General features: G+C 37.1%; 1 protein-coding gene, 1 long non-coding RNA gene and 1 other non-coding gene across 3 annotated transcripts in view; 1 reads left to right on the plus strand and 2 right to left on the minus strand.

Moving 5' to 3' along the window:
• LOC128683796 (zinc finger protein 91-like) overlaps positions 1–17064 on the minus strand; it is a 28333-nt gene extending 11269 nt beyond the window's left edge. The window contains exon 1 of the mRNA XM_053769754.1: positions 16926–17064. Coding sequence (XP_053625729.1) covers positions 16926–17006 — 81 coding nt within the window. The 5' untranslated portion in view covers positions 17007–17064. The remainder of the gene's footprint in view (positions 1–16925) is intronic.
• Positions 4976–5047, minus strand: TRNAM-CAU (transfer RNA methionine (anticodon CAU)). The gene has a single exon. It is a non-coding gene; the product is annotated as a tRNA-Met (tRNA).
• Positions 17052–18208, plus strand: LOC135310068 (uncharacterized). Its single transcript, XR_010370359.1, has 3 exons — positions 17052–17551; positions 17627–17673; positions 18138–18208. It is a non-coding gene; the product is annotated as an uncharacterized LOC135310068 (long non-coding RNA).
• The last annotated feature ends 1060 nt before the right edge of the window (positions 18209–19268 follow it).

A 19268-nucleotide genomic window follows, 5' to 3' on the forward strand; every position in this document is an offset into this window, starting at 1 on the left:
TAAAATATGCCTTTTTTGAAATCGGTTCGATAGTTTCGGAGATAGAATTGTATAGATGAATTATAGTTTCTATTTCCTTATATCAATCACGTTCGGTTAACAGGGCTGGTCGCCACAGGGCTATAAGTAGGTACCTACTTCGGATGAAATTCTGACTGTGCAGTTTCTCAGAATTCTTACTATAAGTGAGAAGACAATACACACAACAAATGCTAAGATTTTTTATAAAAATTGTAAAGTTTTGGTATGACTATATTGGCATTTTTTGGCTGGAACTGTTCAGAAAAAATATAAACCGCAAGTGTCAAAGTATTCACAAAGCCAAGACCTAGGTGCACAGAGTGGGACAAAAGCAACAGAGTGGAACATTTGAATGGGGAGGGGGGCGGGGGGAGGCCGATCGATGGCGGAGCCGTTATTCGGGCGACAGCCTTTGACGACGTCGCGGGAACGGTCCCCTTGCAACCGGAGATTCGACCTGGTAGGCATGAAAAAAAAATACAACTTCCACAATACTGATCTAGGGCCGAAGATAATAACTCGTTATCTTCCTGTGAAGAATATGAAAAGTTGGACAAGTCTAGCAATTGATCCAACTACGTAATACAAGTCCACAGCACACAACATGAAGAATCAGAAGGAATCGCCTAGGTAATCGGGATACATCGTATGTTAAACTTTTAATTGACTCTGGTAATAAAAGCTATCAAATAAAAAAAGCTGCATTTATAGTTACATTGAGTTAATAGAAAATCTTTATAGAAAAGAAAGCTTTATAGAAAAAATATTCTTGTATACTACGGAGTTTAGAAGGATTTTTTTCTATAAAATATTATTATTAGTAGCTAGTGTTATTATTTTAACGTTTCAAGTTGTTCATAAGTTGTATTTGCACCGCCTGTAGATTTTTCTCAACTGAACCACAGGGACGAATCAAACCAGGTTTGACTGAGTACCAAGCGGAGCACGCCCGGTCAGCCTCTGGACGTGTGACTGACGGACGTCACACTAGTGCAACGTCTCACTCACACCTCTGAGTATGTTTTAACAATTGACACTTCATCTGTATGCTGATAGTATTCACGTGTGGAGGGACACTGGAGGGATTAAGTCTCTGAAAATTTTTCTCATCGATTTCGCTTCTTCGCGTAATCCTTTACTTTTGTGTCCATGAACCCTTTTTAGAAACTGCAGAAAAATTACAGAATGTTTACCTATAAAAAATTCTGGAAAATTTGAAAATCTACGAAATATCAAACCTACCTGAAGCCTGACATATTCGAAAAAAAGAATTTAAGGGTTTTGTTTTTGGCACTTTTGATTTTTCTTCATGTAAAACTCTTTTTAAGCTAGACGTTACAGGCATATGCTAGCTTTTGCTAGGCGTTTCGTCCAATAACCAAAGATCACATAGCTCACAGCGCACCCAACTCAGGCTCATCCTAATCAGAATAATTTCGATTATGTAGTCATTATCGGCTACCAGTACTCGTTATAATTTGAGCGCCGATCGCCGAATGACCTATTCTGGGTGGGAATCAATTATAATTTTCATTAGACGAAGGCGGGGCTCAAGATTTATGCCGTGGGGAAAAAGTCTTGCATACGAGCACAGCCGATTGTTTGATACTTGCTTATGGCAATCGATAATAACCACCTTATGTTATACGATACATGCCTAGAAAATCGTCCATATCCAATGGACGATTTTCTAGGCATGTTGAAGATCTAGTAATGCAAAACAAGCAATCTAGAACTCTTCATATGGGAATAAAACATTTCTACTCATATACTCCAGCTTTTTTATACATTTTACTCTTTCTCTCTCCCGTCTGATCGTATATCCGTTGTTTCTGTTGAGTGTCGGAGCTTAGGGATCGCTTTCCCACTCTGTCGTCTCCACTTCGCACGGTCGTCGGCATCCCTAGTTGTCAGACCATTGGCACGCATATCATCCTTGACGACATCAAGCCAAACACTTCTTGGGTTTTCGCCCCTCCTGCCAGGGCCTTACGCAATTTGTTTTTTTTATATTTACCTATATATTTTTACTAGCAAAGTGTAATTACTACCTAGTTCACAAGTTTCATCATTTTCAGTTTAAAAAATGTACGTACGCGCAACATAGTGTGTTAAGACGTTTTTCTAATTATCGGTTTTATGAGTTGGAACATCTTCTGGTACTCTGTTCCAAAATCAAACGGTACGTCATAATTTTGAATTCAAATTGAAAAGTTTGAATTAGCCACCGTTATTCATTTAAACTGAATTGACCACGGCACTGCATAGTTAGGCCCCGCACCGGGGCTGAAAGTTGGCTGCTTAATCAATTAAGATGAAGCTTTGCCCAAGTAATCAATCGCCGGACCGCTGTCGCGCAGAATGTATGCGTCCCTCGGGCCTGAACCTGGACTCTGGTCGTCGGGGTGATGTGTCATGTGGAAGGTGTCCAACACAAAATCATATATTTTTTTCAGAAATTAGACCTTCACAGGCACTTTTCCACGTCATATTCTGAGTGCAATAATATGTAACAAACTACTGGCATTTCGGAACGACCACTGCCAAGAAGAAATAACAAAAGAAAGTCATATAAAAACACCTGTGTGCGACTCAAAATACGATTTTTGGAGATGTTTTAACGACTAGTTGAGATATTATCAGCTCATCATCTTCTGGTGCGACTGCGACATCGATTGTATTGTGAACATTATCATAAACTAGTTTTTGCCCACAACTTCGTATGTGAGTAAAAATCCGTTTCCCGTAGGAATTTCAGGAAATCCCTTCTTAGTGCTCACATAATTAGGTGTTAGTTCGTGTAGTGTACAAAATGGTTTAGCATTGACGTTACTCTTTATAGTATTAGAAAACATTCTCTTTATTACAATCACGAGGTGCATTTAGATAGGTACTTGTTTTATTGCAGTAAAGTGCAGAACAGATAATATAGATATCAAACGGCTGTAGGCGTTATGGGCTGTATCTATTTCTGCATTCTCCAACAAACGAACGAGAACTCAACTTTCTATATATCATAGACAATAGGTTCAAAGGTGGGCATCCGTCATTGGTTTCCTCTCAAACCGTCATTACTCTGTGTCAGGCGCGAGTTGGAGAGTGAACGCTATATTATCTGTGCTATTACGTCGGCCAATCAGCGGCCGGCGCGCGCGCTCCCTGCCGTGTTGTTTATAACCGCGCATGCGCACGAATATATCCCACGTCAAAATTCAAAAAGGCTTTTTTTAACGTATCTCGTATTCGTCATCGTTACGAACAGACACCGGGGCGTACAATAAATAATAACATGTGTAAAGGAGTTATTTATTAAACCCCGCCGTGAGTAGCTGCGTTTTTTTAACGTTCACATCTTGACACGGATTTGTGGAAATGGATGCGTTCAGTTTATCGTCCTGACCTATAATGAATGCAACCGAAATAACATCTTATTTCATTAGATATAAATTCGAAAGTTTGTAAATTCAAAATACTTAATATGTTTATTTTTATGTAGCAATAATACGAACAGCATGTCCCGAGATTCATAATAATATTATTCATATAAGTAAGACTTAATGAAAAGGAGACGTCGGTAAATATATTTTTTTAATTTATAGTGAACACTCAATTTATTTAGTGGGCACTGGCCACCAACATGCCTGTGTTATTATGTTTGTAATTAATTCTGTTTTTTTTTCTTCTAAATACTATTACCTCAATCGCTACGCTATATACATTATGTACCTATATCCTAGCTATGTGATCTTATCCGGATAATTAAATGTCAGTCACTATCGCGGAAAATTTGGCCAAACTTTGACGTATCGGCATACATTGCTGGTTTTTCTTATTTATAATTTATAATTCTTTATAATTAATTCATTCGCGTCAGCGTTCGACGATAGTGTGAAGCTGTCATCAACGAAATGCGTGCAATAAAACTGTAATACCTCACTCGATAATAGATGGCGGTAGTAGTCACAATAAAAACACTGAATACGGAGCCGCAGGCGCGCAAATTAACACCCTCGCGTTCAAACAATCTTCATTCATTGTAGGTAATTGTTTATATTTATACATAGATAATATCTGGAGGATTGCTTTAAGTAATAATTATACACAATGTAGCGCTATATTTCATAAAATTGGAAGAGTAAAATCTTTGCATTCATTTCAAACTAGATGGCGCTACTAATCATAATTAGTAATATACAATCAAATGAAAATCTGCCTAATAACAAACAAATGCAAGAAATAAAACAATTGCAAGAACATATTGCTTTTTTCCAACGACTATAAATGTCGCCGATAGATGGCGTGACATGTCTCAACAAGACATCCAGTCGTTCCCTTCAACATAGCCGCCTCAGGCGCGCGAAATCATAAAATTAACGCGTACATAATCAAACAATGTCTATTGTTGATTCCCAATACCCGTGAGCGATGGCCGCTATATAAATCAGTAGTGGCAACACTCGACGATTTCAATTAAACATAAATCTCTCGTGACGCGACGCTAATGGAAAAGCGCGCAGTTCTTGAATGTACTTCTTGGTTCTTGTATGCAATTATTGGTGCTCCCTGATGCACGTATTGAGCTGGGGAGGTTTACATTAGATTTATAAATCAATATTTTGACGTGTACAGCTGTAGCGGTGGTATCAAAGCGTTGTCGTGTTTTATTGCCATAGCTAGTTTTGTTTTTCTTATCTGTGCGTTTTATTCTGTAATTAAATTCACAGTATGTACCTACATCGCATGTCAATGTTCTAAAAATATTATGTAGGTAAGTACTAAGTAGGTAGTTATTACTATTTACTTGATAAAAATGTTAACATGTAAAGTGAGAAAGAAAAAATAAATTAAAAATATATTGTAACAAAAACAATGATGTTATTGTATAATTAAATAATCATGAAATAAGATACAGAAATATCAAATAATAAAAAACAAAAAGATGAAAAAAAATTCCTAGCAGAGCGTAGTTTCGATCTACGGACCTCTGGGTTATGGGCCCAGCACGCTTCCACTGCGCCACTCTGCTCTATGTGAGAGTGACGAAATTATAGTATTAAAGCTGTAAGTACAGTATAGCTTGTGAATGAACGTTTTTAGATACAGAGAACTACTAATATGATAAATGCGAAAGTTTATGAGGATGTATGTGAGTGTGTGTATGTATGTTTGATCGGTTTATCTTTCACGCGAAATCTACTGTGCGGGTTGTTATGAAATTTGGTACACGGGTATATAACCTGGAATAATATAAACTGGGTACTTTTTAATATAATAATATAAATCTAATAATATAAACTGGATACGTTGTCCCGGGGCGCAGCTAGTATCGTATAAGTAATTTTTTTTTAATATTAGGAAAGTACTAATGAATAATTATGTACTACCCAACTACTTATCAGCAACTAGCTATATAAAAGTACCAATTCAGGTAATCACAAAAGTATCAATTTCAGGTAGGTAGTCACATTACCGCCTATACTTAATATTTATATTCTTCCAAATTCACCTTTATTAAGGAGATTATGAAATGTACGTAATAATTTCTAACCATGATAAAATGTTTAAGAATATTTGACCCGAAAACTAATATTCACACGCGCAATAAAAACACCCAACATTGTTCAAGCGGGGTGACGTGCTTATTAAGCGGGAAAATTGAAAATTGACTGAGCAACGTGATTGGCAAGGGAATATTAGCTCGGTGCAATTTCGCCGGGTTATTTTTAAAAGAAAATGCGCGTGTCGTCTGACGTTAATCCATCATTTTGCGCGAAACCGATTATTGCGTTAGTAAGATTGTCTAACTAGTTTACAGAAAATAATATATCAAAGAAAGATGGTGTGGTGGAGAGGTGGACGAATAAAATCGTATATTTTAGGTAAGTATAGGTACTTAGTTTGTCAGTAAGGTATTAGACACTAGGTTTGTAGGTGTATGCAAGTAAATAAATTAATTTGATATTTGTTTTTCGATCAGTGTAGAAATATACTGATCAAAGTGTGAAAAAAGCGTTGGTGGTGTTAGAGTTAGTAATAGACAATAAACTTACGCATTGATAAAAAATAGCAAGTAAAATTGTATCGCTGCACGCAGCGTCAGATGAAATGGACGAGCTAGTAATTCATTAATTAATTAGGGACATGATTGCGAAGCAATTATAACTCGATAAAAAAGCAAAACGTTCACAAATCGATACAATTTTAATCATCGAGTCGCATGTATCGCGCGACGCCAGCGCCCCTAGCGGCAGAGGGCCGCAGCTGCGCGCACCTCCCTATTAGACGGTTATTATTGTCGCGTGTTATTTCCAATATTTTTCGCCATCTCATTACTCCGAGGCTCTGACGGCAGTAATCCGTCGGGAGACGTCTCCTTAATGGAGGTGATCATGTGTCCTAACGCGTAACGTATTGAAATATGACGTATTGGGTATACCTTTGGGATTGTTCACTAATAAACAAAAAACACAAGGTTCTCCCCGGCTATAATTCTATCCAATGACAGGCCAATGATAAATCAAGACTGTGAGAAATGCCAATAAATATCGCGCCGAAATCCAATAATTACGAGGCAATGAGCCGGCGGGCCACAAATCAACGGACGGACGGGCGCATACTAATGTCTTATCCTAACATCAGATTAAAAACATCAATACTTGTCAATAGAGGTCGCCTCCCACGTAATTATAGCTAACAATATCCCGGGGAGGCCAGGCCGAAAGGATTAACATATATCAAGGTGGAATAATTGAAGGAATCGATTAAATGAAGAGTATTAATTGGTGATGCGCCGGCGCAGCTCGCGATGCGATCGCATCTCCGCTTTGATATGTGGCTGTACTGTAATGTTGTTGCTGACCGCCCGATCGCGTCCGCTGTATACAGCCATTCATTTGTTGCTTTGTAAGTAGTTGAGCTTACACATGTCTTTACATCGGTTATATCTAGACTTGGGCAACGATACGAATAAAACTGCACTTTTTCAATACGACCTACGAGTCTGCTTTCTATTAACTGTAATATATCTAGTATATTATTTTTATTCTACTTAAGAGTTCTTCAGTGTCTGTTTCTGTTGGTGTTTTTAAAAAGAATACAACATATGATTTATTGATGTTAATGCGATTTGTCTTCTTTACTCACTATTTTGAATAAAACATGGCGGCAAATGACCAAGCCACCTGATGGTAAGTGATTAACGCTGCTCTGGAACTAACAGCTACTAATCGACTATAACTACTAGAGCGTAGATTTCTCTCAATGATTTTCTTCGACAATGGAGGCTAGTGGTGGTGGTCTATGAAAACACAAATTTGTGTGCTAATTCATAAGGTATATACGACGAATATGAACAAAATTATAAATACATATTTGGAATTAGACTTTTTATAAGAGTCCATGTTATATCTTCTAATTTATCTGTACCAGGAACTTCGCACTCAATTAACTATTCACAATAGCAAAACTAATTTCTTCAGAGAACTAGGCAGGTGTGGCAATACAAGTTGTCTGTTAATAATTACTTACAGGTACTTCAACCTAAACCTCAATTGGTATATCTATGGTGAGCGAGCATGCATAAGCTTATTATTACCACTAAACGTACGCAAATAAGTAATTTATAAGAGATAATAACCTAACGCTTAAAGAAATATTGAAAAACTCGTAAGCAAGCGTTTCACGCACAATAAACTAAGTTTAAAACACTTATATGGCTAAAAGAAAAATTGCACGATATATTACAGTATTAATTTAATAGCCTATGATGGTGCGCAGGTCACAACACTATTATTTCAAATTCAGTGGAACATTAACAAACAGCAGTTCACGATTAACACAGTTAATTCCCAATTTAAAAACCGAACAATCAAATGTATGTAAATTGCGCAACTCTATGTAAAAGCCGACGATAGCCTTGCCAAGTTTTATTTTATCCAGTGATAGGACTTCGGACTTTATTGTGGTGGTATAAGAGAGGTGTCTGTGGCAAATATGTACGTTGTATATTGAAGTGAACTCGAAACAAGCACGTTCAGAAACTGCTTACACGAATTAGCGCATCAAACGGGCGCAGGGGGCGAAATTAGAAAACTCCGTCCCGCGCCACCAGCGCCCCCGCGGCCGTTCCGCACGTCATAAACTGACAATTTACGATAACGCCGGGATTAGCCTGTTTGTCTGTTATGCATTCGAGTGTACGGAGCGAAGTTACTATGTCGACGTGGAACGGAGCGACGACGCTTGGGAATGCTAGATTTTGTTGGAGATTTCTTAGAAATTACGTATTTTTTGTACAATTTATAAAATGGTAAGGCATACATATTTCTGGTTTTAGAATCTACACTTTCAAATAAAAAAATATATAAAAACATTTTTATACGTTGTTGTTAATCTTAAAAAAAAACATTCATTAATTTTCTTCAGCAAAAATTAGTCATTTATGTGTTTAAGTCTAAAGGGTTACTTTAAAAAATCACGATTTATTAGATATTAACATTAATTATATATAACAAACTATATAGTTTGTACATAGTTGATTAAATTATGAGATATTCAAAGGTATACAAAGTTCTTAAGTCAAAAGATATGAAAGTTCATAATAAGATCCAACAGAAACTTCATTCGAAACCTCATGCAAGCTGGTCTCCCAGAATAAGTCCCAACTAAGCTGACTTTGGCACACAATGTAGTTCGTATTAATTCAACGACCCAATCGGCCCCGCACTACGTCAGCATACTAAGCTACCGCTCCGGGCTGCGCTCGACATAGTACGTAACGTACTATTGCTTATTCTGTACCTCGACAATGTACAGGAACGAAAACTTCAGTATTTATATGTTGGGGGCAAAATTCCGTCAACAACATTTGTTTTCATAAGTTGTAAAATAAATTCGAAAGAGTCTATACAACCTTTTGGAAATTTCACAGGCCACCCAAAGAAAAATAACTAGGAATTGTTGGATATAATGTTAATTTTAAAAAAAGCAGGATATTTTTGAGCACCAAAGTAAAATATAATTACGTTTTCGTAGTAATATTACAGGATATAACAATTACATTTTATGCATTGGAGTGGATTGTAATACACATCATATAAATAACTCGTGTTTCAATCGTACATAGCTCGCCAACTGTAAGATTTTATCAAACAGTTGAAGCAGAACCCAACAAGAAGTAATTTTAATGAACTCATTAACTTATCCACGTTCTTCATCACGAATATTTATATTGAAAAATATATCAAGGAACTGTTAAGAAGCAGTAAAATGGCTCGATTATTTTTCAATAATAAATTTATGTTCTGCCATTACTACATTAACCTTTAGCATTAACTTATATTGCGTTTTAATCGAATTACATCGTACCAATTAAGTTTGGATGGTGAATAACTGCTGAAGATAGTTGCGACTTGACAAAACTATCCACTTAAAAGTTCATTAGCAGGTGAGCGCATTTTTAAATCTATCATGTAGGTTGAGTGGCTTAATAAATTTAAGATTGTTAAACGTCGATTTATTATGCATTTGTTTGTTACACATATACAAAGTTGCATTGTTTATTTACGCCCCGTTTTGGGTCCGTACTGTACGTTCATATAGAAAAAAGAGAGAAGTTCGTTTTGGCCTTTAGCGAAGTACAACAATCTCGGGCAAGTCTAGAAAGACACACTGCGACGATAGCTTTCAGGATACATCATGCATGCAATGTATATTATATATAAACGTACATATATTATAATCTTAATAAATAATAAACAGCTTATGTATAATAATTTTATAAAAGCCAATATTATTTTAATAATCTGAATAGTATGATATTTGATGTTATAAAAAAAACAGTGCATCACGATCTATTAAAATAATGGAAAGCGACAAATATTACTAAAAACGTGTCGGCAGGTCTGCGGCAAGGGCTGCATTATCGTCGTCCGTTACGACAACGCACCGCCAGCCGTCACATTGCACAAAAACATTTACGCTAAGCAATACAACTAGAACCACGGTCAGCTGTTTATACAGTGCTTAATTTAACGAAAAGTAATATGATTATATGTTCCTATATTTGCTAAAAACGTAAAGTCGTATAGCAGCTGCGTAAGAGTAACGAAAGTTTTCAAGCAGCCGCCAACGAGCCAGAAAAACAACCACGGTCACCTTCTCGCTAATTTCTTAAAAGATCGCAGTGAATAATTGTTGTGCTAAAAGAAAATCCAGCAAATCTCCGCGATTAGCATAAAAACCATCTAAACAGAGGAAGCCGTCGACTTCCTTCCGCAATATTTGTGAAAAAATTACACATTTCCTGCCGACATTTTGCGTCTACTTTGCGGTCGCAAACACCGCTGGCGACTGCAAAAAATCTAACAAATGTTAATTGCACGACTTGAAAAATAAAACGGTAATTAATGAAGCGAAATGGCAAAAAGAAATTGTTATTGCCATAGGTAACGGCGCGCTTTAGGTAAAGCACACAGTCGCGGCAAAAAAATATAATTTCTTTTAGCAACTTCAAATTTTCCAGACATCTGTTCCGATTCCCAATAAACGTAGTCGGCAGCAGGAACATAGAATTTTATCACGGCCGTGTCCATCATAAAGCATCCCGGGTGGAGGGGGGGACGGGAACAGAGGGCGCATAAAAGTTTACAGGCATTCGGCTAATAAATCGTGTCAAATAAATAAGTGTTGAGTCGGTTGGCGGCATATTGATTCGTCATGTGCCGCCTTAGAGCGGGGCGCGGGAAGGGAGGGCCGGGTGGCCATAAAGGTGCGTAATGGCCGCCGTCGGAAGACAGCGCAGTGGCGCGCATCGATTAGTGCTCGACGCCGTCGCCGCTCCGCGTCAGCCGCCGACGCAACGAACTCTTTTCACACCAATCTCTTCATTGCCAAACACAAAATAATATTCCTATATTTTCAAAAATTCGAACGACTTCCATGAATCATTGGGCGCAGCGTTGATCCGAACTCCCGCTGTTTCTGTAGCCATAGCAAACAATTCGCAGTTCCTAATTCACAAAACAGATGGCGTCAGCGAGACCGTTTCTAGTGAAGATTATTTTCCGTTCCCGCCACTGAAGCTAAACATATAAATTGATGGTTTAATATAGACGTTATATTTCATATTTATAATTGAAATCAAGTTATTTATTTTCCAATAATTGTTCAACGATATATTAGAGTAAGTATGCATCTTATGAATAGTAATTTGAAATCAATAAGAACCTACGTCTAAAGGTAAAATATTGGCTTCATTACTGCGACAAAGTAATAACGTCATAATTATTTCGTTGAGTCAACATGAAGCTGTTTAAAATTATTTATATCTACGCCATGTATGTATGTATGTATACAAGATACAACAGAAGTTATGTTTACCTCTCCTTTCGACTAAATAAACTGATTTCAAACGGTACGGGTCGCTACCGTACCGGCTTCGCTCGTGTTACTACTGTGTACTATGATAAAAAGTAGCCGATGTTTCGTCGTTCCTGTGAAGGTTTCGTCTATCTCTATGCCAAATTTCATCAATAGGCTCAGTAGTTTTTGACTTTATTAATTACAAACAAAACAAAAATACAAATCTTTTCTCTTTTTAATATGAGTATGGACGCAGAGCGCGCCTTTGTATGGTGACGTATTTTCTTTTATTTATTCAGAGCAAGATCAAGAGCGCTCGTTTATTAACTTTACTAAACATAATACGATTAAACGACCTCGATTTAGTCACATGCTGGCTTCTTTTCACTTGGTCATTTCTAATTTCTGTGAAGCCAAATTGGGTATACCTACATCACATTCGTTTTGATCAACATATGGCTCGGCCATTGGCTTCAATTAAAATCACATTGGGGCTACACACTTCTCTGTATAACTCGAGTATCTTCCAAATAATCGAGTGCGCAATCGATTTCCGAACAGATCTTCTTAATTAATCGTTTAAACTTAATTGCCGACCTGTGCATGATAGGGGTTCGATTCCCGGCTCGGCAACGAAGCGAACTCTCGGACTTTGATTAAAATCTCTCACAGCACTCACACAAAACCTTACATTGATATATGTGTAAATCTTACGAGTTGCTTCGAATCAACTGACTGTATTTTAAACATCAAACGACTTTAACCTTTAAATAACCTAAAAATTGAGCATAAATTTGCCCAGAGACACGGACAGACCATCCTACCACCTGTCAAGTGATATATTGGCTTTAAATAACATATCTTATTTATGTTGAATCGAAAACAAAATGTATAAAAAGGTTTTTATTATAAATAATCGAGCGAGTGGGTGGATAACTAAATTTGTACTCGAGTTGTATTACAAGTTATTGTCGCGTGTTTGCGCGTTTGGCCGCTAGGTGGCTGCTGATAAATTGTGCAAATTGTGCTAAATTATTAGCCACTTCGAATATTCCGTTTTTTTCATGTATGTTATATAAGTTCTGGAGCCTGAACTGTATGGATTAGTGAAGCGCAGGATTAACTATAATGTGTTCGCAAATGATATGAAGAATTAGGAATAAGCATTGCATTCGCAGTAAATACTGATTCCTCAGACTAAGTACATTGCATTTCATGACGGCTTTGTCAAAGAAGCTTCTGAGACTTTTGAAGAAAAGCAGCAATATTCACTGCGGAAGATATGATCAATAGCTTAGCAATTATCAAATAGATAAAACCGTAAACGAATGCGAATAGAAAACTCTGGAGATTTTTTAAATACACAGAATAATAAACAAAACGCAAACTCTTTGTTATTAAAAACATTAAACTGATTTACGGCAGGAGCGACCGCATCAAATGCAAAAATTTCCGGAAAATAATCACATTGAATAACGTATTTAAATCAAAAATATATATATTGGGGAGCGTTTCACAGCGCGGGCTATTAAAACCCACATAACTCAAGTGGATCGAGTTTCAGCGGGTCTATGACGCTCCGCTAAATCTCTCGGAAGGCGGTCGGCGAGACCATAAATTTTTATTCCGTAAATAAAAATAATAAAATAAATAAAAACGTCCCGACCGGAAACATTTGTCCCGGAGCTCGGATAATCCAGGACGTTTGATTTATTTTTTTAATTAGCCACCTATGTATGAGGACGCGTTTTGTTTTCGCTGTGATAAATTATGATAATAAATAACTATTTTTATTTTTATGAAGAATAATTGAAAACTATTGAAACGTAGGTTTTCTAATTTTCGCGAGTTAGCTAGCGCATATACAGGTGCAAATTAACTAGCTTTACATAAGCTAAATATGGAACCCTAAAAATATATTTATTTAAAAACAAAACTCAATAGAAACCTTGTTTCAAAATTTAAATTCAAATATAGATATTAATCGAGATGAAAGTCACACGAACTACAACATTTCCAAATAACGGATCTACTTTTTGCTCTATGCGCTGGTTGCATCTATTATGCAATTCGCTCATAAATCTGTCCAAACAGACAGACATAATCTGTCCTTTATGACGAGTGATGCATTACTCTCATTGTCTGTGACTAGTCATAAATTTACCGGTTTTTTTTTCTCCTCAGAAATCCCTCATTGTTTCCATAGCTGCGCGTAATAAATCTTCAAGTTTTTGAGAATATTATTATAATATTAGACTCAATGATTGTTGCAAGTTGAGGTTCTGGGTTGATGTTTTTTTGCTGATGTTAATAATAATGCAATAGTACCGTAGAGTAAGATTTTGTATTACGATAAATGACTTATGATTTAAGTGTGTAATATATGGACTGTTCAGCTATGAAAATTCCGTAATAAAAGCAGAATTTACTAAACAAAACATAATGGAATTCAATTTACAATAAATAAAAATTGGGACAACATTGAACGACCGCAAATCAAAAGTACAGTCAACAACAAACTCAGGTGTGCGTGCAATAAATAAAATTAATTCAATCGTGTGGGATTTAAAAGAATTTCGAAAATGGAACGTTTTAATTTTCGTGAGACGGGGACAGGGGGTGTTGCGAGGGGCGCGGTGTGGTGCGGTGCGTACGAGTAACAGCCACGCACGCTATAAATCTGTCAAGAGTCGGCCCCCAGCGACGCCTTGGAGCGTCCGCAAGGCACCGACGTTTTTTGTGTGATTTTACAATTTTTTGAATCTGTCGCGGCAGACATTGACATTGTGGATTCATATCTTTCACCTTACCTCAGGTCGTCCGATGACCAATATTAAATACTAGCTTTTGCCCGCGGCTTCGCCCGCGTGTATTTCATAGCAAAATCTCAGTAATTTTATCGCGTACTCTGTAAGACTATATGTAAACATATACGATTCAAATTCGCATTTTTTCTCATCTTTAGTTCAATTTCTCGTTTCCCGCTGTGTGTCTCGTCCCGCAAACTTGTCCAACTTGTCCGCTTCCTGCTATGTAATGTAGAATTGTAGATATCCCGTACCGTTTCCTACATATTATGTGCCATCATGTTTTTCGCAATGTGTCCCGTTTCGTTACCCACTACGTGTCTCCTTCCCATTTCCCGCTCCGACTCCCACTCCCGTTTTCTGCAACACGTGCCGTCCCGTTTTCCATGACGTTTTACGTCCCGGTTTTTTATTAACCACAAACATAAATTAAACATTTTTTGTATTTACTATTACTGTTAATTACTATATAAAGTAATAAGTAATTTCAACTATTTAGCTATCGCGGTTCATGAGATATAGCCTAGTAACAGACATACATACAGACGTTGCCCGCGGCTTCGCCCGCGTGATATGTCTTTGCTCTGTCTACACCCTAAGAGATAAAGTCGTGTAAAATAGTTTCTATATAGAAAAACGTCTAGCAGAGTCAAATCACACGATCTTATTGGCCTTGGAGAATTGACCTCGAAGGGCCACCTCATCTGCTGTAAAATGGACGACGTAATGCGCGCAACGTTTGCACTGACGAACACCCAGACATTGATATAATCATAACAACCCCATTCCATCCTAATAGGGTTGATGGTATTTCACTTCCACCACGTTAGATTTCAAACACGTTGTGTTATTCGTAATCAGCGACCCGAAAAACCGTACAAACAATATCCATGTTGATATTTGACTTCATTAGCCCCTTTTCCCCCATTTAGGGGTAAATTTTTGAAAAATCCGAAGACCCGTATTTACTCATTTATTGATAGAAGTAATCCTGTAAAGTTTCAAACAAAACAAATTAAGTAATCTGGTTTCCCCATACGAACTTTGAACCCACTTTCACCCCCTTAGAGGGTGAATTTTGAAAAATCCTTTCTTAGTGCACCCCTAGGCCACATAATGAACCTACGTGGCAAATTTGAAGTTTCTAGACCCAGCGGTTTAGGCTGTACGTTGATGTGTCAGTCAGTCAGTCATTCAGTTTGTTCTTTTATATATTTAGATAATTGGTGACCGGTGAAAATAATAAGAAAAAGATAAAATGTGCTCTGAAAAGAATAAAATATAGGTTCAAACTGCTTCTCCTCACACGCAAATTGCAAAAGTCAAACCAATTAAAGTGTCATACACTTGAGGATATTCTCACAGGTGATGGCCTGTCACTATCTGTCACTTATAACCAATCTCAGTTTCACCAATAAGCCCGCCATACCGCTTAATGTGGCCTTCGAATATCGCAACTCTTGGCTCTGTCTACCCCGTAAGGGACAAATACGTGATACTGTCTCTGTATCTGAAAAGAATAAGGATACTGGAAATCAAAATAAATATCTAAATTTATAATTGAAGGTCACTGCGGTTGCTGACCGTACCGCAAGTCGCAGTGGATCAACAGTACTCGCGAACTGACGATGAAGAAGTACCTACACTGGAGTTGTAAAAATATGTGAGTTCCTAACACCCTGTGTTGGAAGGGTCGCTAACTGCCTAACACACTGTAGGGATCGGTGCATTGCATGCGATAATAGAAGAAATTTAAGGTTAGAAGGAGGATGCCAGTAATTTGTAGCTTTTTGAGAAATGCTATAGTGACTATCTACTTATTTATACGTGAAGTGTTCTTATTAAATGCATTGATTTTGTCTTGGGATATAAGATTAGATTAGAGTCATCATTAATCGCTGACAAATAGATCTCTGAATATAGTAACTTGAAAGTTTGCAGATCGGTCCTTTACATAATATTGCAATAAGTGAGCACTGGAAGGAATTTTGGTGGCCCATTAAGTGTTACAAGTTTAATGCATTAAATCCGGTTGTAATAGATGAAGAAATACAGAAAAACATTGGCATTCTATACAGATTTAATTTTCCTTGAATAATCTTATATAATACAAACGCAGACTGGTGACTAAAACTGAAATAATACATAGTTTGACTTGTGGAACTAAAGTTGCAGAAGGCAACTGTAAACTTGTTACTTTATGCGAAAACAGAAATTTTATCCCACATCAGCAGCCATAAACACTAAGATTTAAAATATTTGTATTACGCCAATACAGAACCCTATGTTTACGACTCAGAGCGGGGTTGGGGTTATAAAATAAACAATAAACAACGCTTTATCTAAAATTTTCGACAATCCCGAACTAACCTTCAATTATATCAGAAATGACATACGTCTAGCGGGAACTCCGCCCCCGACAGTAGCGCCATCTATTGTTGACGATAAAAGACCATTGTCAAAATATTTTAGGTTATGTTTGTAGTGTTTGTTAAAAAGTTATTAAAACTCACTGGCATACTCAGTATTGGTATTAAATTGTTACAATATTAAGTCCTTTTATCATTTATCGTCGTAGTCAAAAGAAAAGTATGGAATTTTCAAATGTCAACAAACAACATTACGAACAAAAGAATCGTTCCATTTACGTTTATTTTTTAGAGTTACGAGAAAATAATGTGCCGATTTGATGACATAATTATTATAATACACGATATAATTGTAATATTCACTTACCAGTACGTACAGATGTAATGACGAATTGAATAAAAATAGCACCAAAACACGTATGTGACTCAGCTCACCTTGCGGACGCATGCGGCAGAGCGAGAGCGCTCCGAAGTTAGCCGAACTAGTACGAAGCCCATCCCTGTGGCCCGCCCCCGAAGTTTGACGGACGAAGTGACGTCGTGCAGCAGACGCGTGAAACGCGCCGAAAGTTGAACGTGTGGCGCTAAATCGCGAAACTAAACGCACATTCCTTACGATGCGATGCAATTTGAAAATCGAACTCTATGATCCTAGACTTGATTTGGCTTTATAAATTGAATGCTTGAGTATTGTAGGTATTATAAAAGAAGGTAAAAAAAAAACAAAGACGACGTTTGATTAATGAGTGCATAGATTTAGTTAGAAAGGGCCCCGCGCGCGATGAGTGCAATAAACTTTATTCGTACCTGACTAATATATTTTAAGCCTGCAAAACAAAGCAGCGAAGTGTAAAAGTAAAATATTTTTGATTATGTTTTTTGTGCAATGAATGATGCGTGATTGTGGTTCAGATATTTTGAGAAGTAAATAAATTATTGAAAATAAAAGGCTATTGGGCGGCAACCGGTTAGGTACAGATTTAAATCAGCCAGGTAAGTCGGACAATGGCCATCCGAGCACGATGCGTTTAATTAAACATTGCAAATAAAAGAAACAAATGTTTACAGGTATTTGGCTTCTCTTTTGCCGGACTCGGCCGGACCAGGGTGAACCGGTGAGTCGATACTGCTTACATTTTTTTTTCTTTTTGTCGCCGATTCAATAAGCTTAATAGGATTCATTATATTTATTTTGAAACAATGAGAATTTTAATTCGACAATATTGCAACTTTTGTTCAGAAGCTCACTCACGTGTGATCACAGATGGCGCTAGTGGTATCAAACAGAAGTTTGCTTTGGTAAAATATTTTGTCACGAAATAAGTTAGTAGTGAAATTAACTTACACTTTGATAAGATTGTTTGCGAAATTCTGTTTCCGCTGTGATGATTATATATAAATATTTATAATTGATCAGAGTTAAAATCCTCACTGTCGCTTTTCCCCAGTAGTGTCGATTTAATAATCTCTTTTTACTCATCAAAAGAAATACCTACAAACATCGTGATGTGACGTTAATATGGTGCCAAACAATTCAGTCAAGTCCCTATAAAAAAAGCAAACGTACATTCCTCCACAGATCACGGTCGCCAAAACTCAACAATAGTTTAAAGCTGTGGTATCGGGCTACGGATCAGGTGCCTTAATAAGGTAGGGAGGGGATGCGAGCCTTAAGTGAATGAGAACAAAACGAAGGGACAGTGTGTTGATGTAGATTTACGTGGCGGCTGGGTGCTCTACTGGCCTGACCTGGACAGGAAAAACTGTGGAGTCGACTTAATTATTTAAATTATTGTATGATTTCGGAACATAATTTTACACGTTTTTTTTTTTCAATTGTTTAATGATGATTATGTTTTTGTGAGCTGGGCTGAGTGAACTAAATCAAATTTTCCCCATTTTGATCCGGACCTTTGAGACATTTAAGTTTGGAATTTATTATATATTAGTAGGTTGTAGATTTTCACCTAGCTTAGTTGTGTTCAATTTAATGATCGAAAACGACATGTTATTTTTTATAATGTTATCAATATAAAAAGGTACAGCACAGAGGAGGGTACACACGTACGCGAAGTGAGGCCACCAGCAGTTGACGGAAAAAGCTGAATTTATGATGATGATGATTATTTATGTAACTAAAGGCATTATTGTAAAATTGGCAATGAAATTGTTGAAAAACACTTCTGACAGCAGCCACGAAGTGTGGGTACGTTACGTTAGAAATCAGGTAGTCTGCTCGACAGATTTCTGTGTTCCATAGGAGACAGGATCGCGGGCTGCAGATAGCTCGGCGGCGGCTTTTTATCCATTTTTTCCGTTTTTGTCTGTCCACACACGCTAATACTATAAAACAACAGATCGGTTTAATACAGCTAGGCACCTTCGAGGAACCCCGCCATGTTTATTGAGATAGGAATATGTAGCTCGAACAGCGCTGATTTTATCAACACTTTCCTTAGGATTTTAGACAATAGAAAAAGAACTAACAATGCTTTGAAATTCTTCTGGTATTGCATTAGCAGGCAGTCCCGTGTATAGGCATGTATTACAATTTTAAAATATATATTTGATTGGCCCACTTAGCTATAAGATAATTTTCTAAAATTACAGTCTTTGACACAAAATTTAAAGTTGTCCATTTTTAATTAATTTCTGTCTACCCCGTAAAGGTCTGTACGACATCACTTTATTTATACTTTAGTCCAATAGT

This window comes from Plodia interpunctella, chromosome 3 (assembly GCF_027563975.2).
Source record: "Plodia interpunctella isolate USDA-ARS_2022_Savannah chromosome 3, ilPloInte3.2, whole genome shotgun sequence".
NCBI lineage: Eukaryota > Metazoa > Arthropoda > Insecta > Lepidoptera > Pyralidae > Plodia > Plodia interpunctella.